At 60.2% G+C, this 3537-nt stretch overlaps 2 protein-coding genes across 2 annotated transcripts, besides 2 other annotated features; both read right to left on the reverse strand.

Annotated features, from left to right (window-relative positions):
- The first annotated feature begins 191 nt into the window (after window positions 1-191).
- Window positions 192-246: a microsatellite.
- Window positions 247-456: 210 nt separating this feature from the next.
- Tco025E_07302 (putative tricarboxylate carrier) lies at window positions 457-1440 on the reverse strand (the record flags this gene model as incomplete). The annotated part of the gene is made up of 1 exon (XM_029374168.1): window positions 457-1440. One exon carries the CDS (start codon window positions 1438-1440, stop codon window positions 457-459), a length of 984 nt encoding a protein of 327 aa, XP_029225737.1.
- A 388-nt stretch (window positions 1441-1828) lies between these two features.
- Tco025E_07303 (U4/U6 small nuclear ribonucleoprotein PRP3) lies at window positions 1829-3409 on the reverse strand (the record flags this gene model as incomplete). The annotated part of the gene is made up of 1 exon (XM_029374169.1): window positions 1829-3409. The coding sequence occupies one exon, from the start codon at window positions 3407-3409 to the stop codon at window positions 1829-1831; it is 1581 nt and encodes a 526-aa protein (XP_029225738.1).
- Window positions 3410-3446: 37 nt separating this feature from the next.
- Window positions 3447-3474: a sequence feature (GA-rich).
- The last annotated feature ends 63 nt before the right edge of the window (window positions 3475-3537 follow it).

A 3537-nucleotide genomic window follows, 5' to 3' on the forward strand; every position in this document is an offset into this window, starting at 1 on the left:
AAACATGTACTTGATGGGGTCAATAAATTTAAAAAAAACAACCGGCCCGCCCCCCTCTGCACGCGGGCTCCTCCGTCTCACGAGGTGACAAAGAGCCGAAGCGGCCCCCTACTCGCTCTGCACGGCGCTCACTAGCTGCCCCCCACCCACCCAGGCCTCCTCATTTTGCGCCTTCAAGCATAACCCGTTCGTTTTTGTTTCTGTTTTTTTTCTTTGCTTTTTTGTTTTTATTTTTGTTTTTGTTTTGTGTGTGTGCGAGCATCTCTTCCGTTTTCGTTGAACTTCTTATATTTACCGAAGCAGCTTAGTCTACTTATTTTTACTTCCCTCGTTTTGGGGCCACAACGCTTTGCGCAGTGGCCAATGGGAAGGCGGAAAACAAAAACAAAAAAGAAACACAGTCCGTTTCATGTGTCACCGCGTTGCTGATAGACACTCAGTCGCGACAGCGAATTCTCACAGGCCCTTGTAGTACGTGTACGTCGTCACTGGGGTCCCGTCCTTGCGCTTCAGCCCCTGCAGCGACGGCTCCAGGCGGGCCGCAGGAATGCGCACAGTGGGGCTAAACGCACCGAGCGCCATCGGCACACCCACGGCGAGGCCCAGAATCTGCAACGCCGTTTCTGTGCACAGCGGCGAGCTCCTGGCGAAGGCGTAGCGGGTCGTAAGGGGAGCCATCAAGAGCGTTGGGAGGAGCATCGAGGGAATATTCCACACGACACGCGTCACCGAGCACTTCTTCAGGCTGTCCATGCCGGCGGCGAGACTCTGTCCACGCACCTCCCCGTCCTCGTCCACGACGTTCAGTCCGGTGCCAGACGGCATCCATTCGTTCTTGCGCATCAGCGAGAGGTTCGCAATGGCGGCGGCGGAAACGGCGCAGAACGGCACAGTCGCGCGGATGACGGTTGCCTGGAGGGTGCCACTCGGCACCCGCTTAAGCAGCGCCGTCGCACCCAGTGCACCAGAAACGGAGATGCCCACCGCGGCAAGGTACGCCTTGGTGAGCTCCCCCACAGGCTGCTTGTCGGAGGAGCGATTGGCGTAGTTCACCGCGCTATTATAGCTCTGGTTAAACCACTGAATGAAGATCGTGCGCGGGACGCTGCTGACCGTTCCAGGCGTCATCATAAAGGGGACGATAAACGCGTTCATCGGGAGGAACGCGCAAAACCGGAACAGAGGGAAGAGGGTTTCTCCTGTGGTTGGGTGCACGCAGTTCTCAATGGCGGTGCGTGCACGCCAGAGGGTCTTGTCGCCCACATCCACCTTCTCGCCGGCAGCCACACGGTCCAGAAGCAGCCGCTTCTGCAGCAGCATCCGCTCCGTCTGGAAGCAGAGCAGCGGGTTGATGGAGGAAAAGAAGTACATGATGCGACCCCCGTAGGTGTCCATGTCGTACATGGGCTTCGTCAGTGAAAAGGGCGGATAGCTGAACATTATTGAAGTTTGCTTCTCCCTTGGAGTGCTCCTGTGGCGGTAATAAATGCGATCAATAGCTGTCGGAGGTAAAGAACCGCCAAGCAAAAACATGTCGTGGCCACGACAAGAGTGAAAAAAAAAAGGTGAGAACGAAAAAAAAAAGGAAGGAATTCAGTGACGGCAAAGAGAACAAGCGACAAGAATGACCGGCGGCACTTTCCCCCGCCCCACATCCGCAGGACTCACACACCCAGAAAAAGGGAGAGAAGCAAATAATAGGAACAATTGCCCGACTTCACTGCAGATAAGCGGTCCTCGCAGCAGCGGCCAGCAACATCTCTCTCGCCTCAGTTTCCCTCGCCTGCAAGGTGTGTCGTCAGCTTCGCCAGCCTCGGCGCCGTCAAGCTCAATTGGCGTCACTTCCAACTCCCGATGCGAGTGCAGCTCGCCAGACGTGTGAGAGGTCCCTCCACGGCCCCGCTGTCGGCAGCGAGCGCATGAAAGACTCGCCCTCCTGCACGCTATCCGCAAAGTTCATGTAGACATGCTCAGCGTCGTCCCCGTTCTTCTTCGGCTCCCTCTGCGCCCGCGCCTCCTCCGTGGCCCGTGCCGGCTGGCGCCCGCGTTTTCGACTCTTCGCGGAGACAAATGAAAACGTCGCGGCGTCCTGCAGCGGGCACGTCATCAGCCGCAGGGCGGCCGTCTCGGGGGAGTCCCAGCGCATCTTCTGTAGAATCCAACGCTCCAGGTGCCGCATCGCGACCTCGCCGCCCGTCAACACAACAAGTGCGTCACACTGGCACACCCACAGAACGAAGCCGCGCAGCAGGCCATCGTTTGCGAAGTTGCGCAGCTTCCCCAGATGGGCCGGGGTAAAAATAGGAAAAATGCGGTAGGCCCTAAAAAAGGGCTGCTCCTCAGCGTGTCGTTTGAGGTCGCGGTTGCGTTTTTCAATCTGCTGCGGGATGGCAGCCACGTGACGTTCGTGATTGCGTCGCTGGTGCTCAAGGAAGCGTTCCTGGTACTGCGAAAAGATTTTGTTCTCCGTGCTCAGTGGATTCATCACGCTGTCGCCGAAGAGATTAAAGCGCAGGTTGCTGTTGCTGAGGCGATCCCTCGCGGTGGAGCCGAGCGAGGCTGCCGTGAGCCCACCGCCGGCGACGTCGGCCTCGTGTGGCTGCTGTTGGAGAGCGGCCTTCCTGGCGCGGTCTCGCTCCTCCTTCGCCTTGCGCAGCCGCTCCCGGCGCTCCGCACGCAGTTCCTCTCGGGTCTTCGCCAGCGTCACCGCGGCCGGCGGCTCCTCCACGCGGTGGCGGTAGTGCTGCGAGTAGTGCGTCTCGGGCAGCAGAGGGTGGTGCACGCGGTCCAGCTGGCCCGCAGCCACGTTTGCCAAACCGTAGCGCGGCATGGAGAGCGCCCAGAGGTCCCACGGCTCCACGTCCGGAACCCCATCCGCAAAAAACTGGTCCAGAAGGGAATATGTTTGGTGTGGCGCGGCGCCAGTGCGCCCCGCCTCAGGCGCCGCCTCCGCAGCGGCGGACCCACCGCACCAAAGAGCGCGTATCTCCTTTTCGTACCGCTCACGTCGTGCCTGGTGGGACTCCTGCTCCTGCCGCACCGCATCCTCGCGCCAGAAGGCATCCAGCAGCTCCTTGTTTCCCTTCACGTCATCTCCGCCGCTAGTGCTATTGCCTGCAGCGCCAGGCGGGACTGTGGAGTCAAACGCCGGCGAGGTTGCAGGAGGTCCACCGAAGCCAACGCGACGGCGTGGACCGGCTCGATGTATGTGGGAGCTGAGTCTTGGGTCCACCGCCTGCAGTGGGGCGGGGGCGCCCTGCTGCCTCTGCGCTGCCTCCGCCACGGTGGACTGCAGCAACGCGGGAGGGGCCACCGGCCTCGTCGGGGCCGCCTTCGCCACGGCAGAAAAGTCTATGGCTGCGTCGTCGTCGATGTTGACCGGCCGACGCTGCGGCCGCTTCGACGCCATTCCTGAACTCCACCCTATTCCCCTTGTCCCAGGAGGAAGTGAGAGAGAGAGAGGAGGGAGGGAGACAACAACAGCCGTCACCGCGCCACGACGAAGGAACGGGGAAAAAAAAGAGGATAGAATATTTA

The sequence above is a fragment of the Trypanosoma conorhini genome, assembly GCF_003719485.1.
Source record: "Trypanosoma conorhini strain 025E chromosome Unknown Tco_14.4_contig_00553, whole genome shotgun sequence".
NCBI lineage: Eukaryota > Euglenozoa > Kinetoplastea > Trypanosomatida > Trypanosomatidae > Trypanosoma > Trypanosoma conorhini.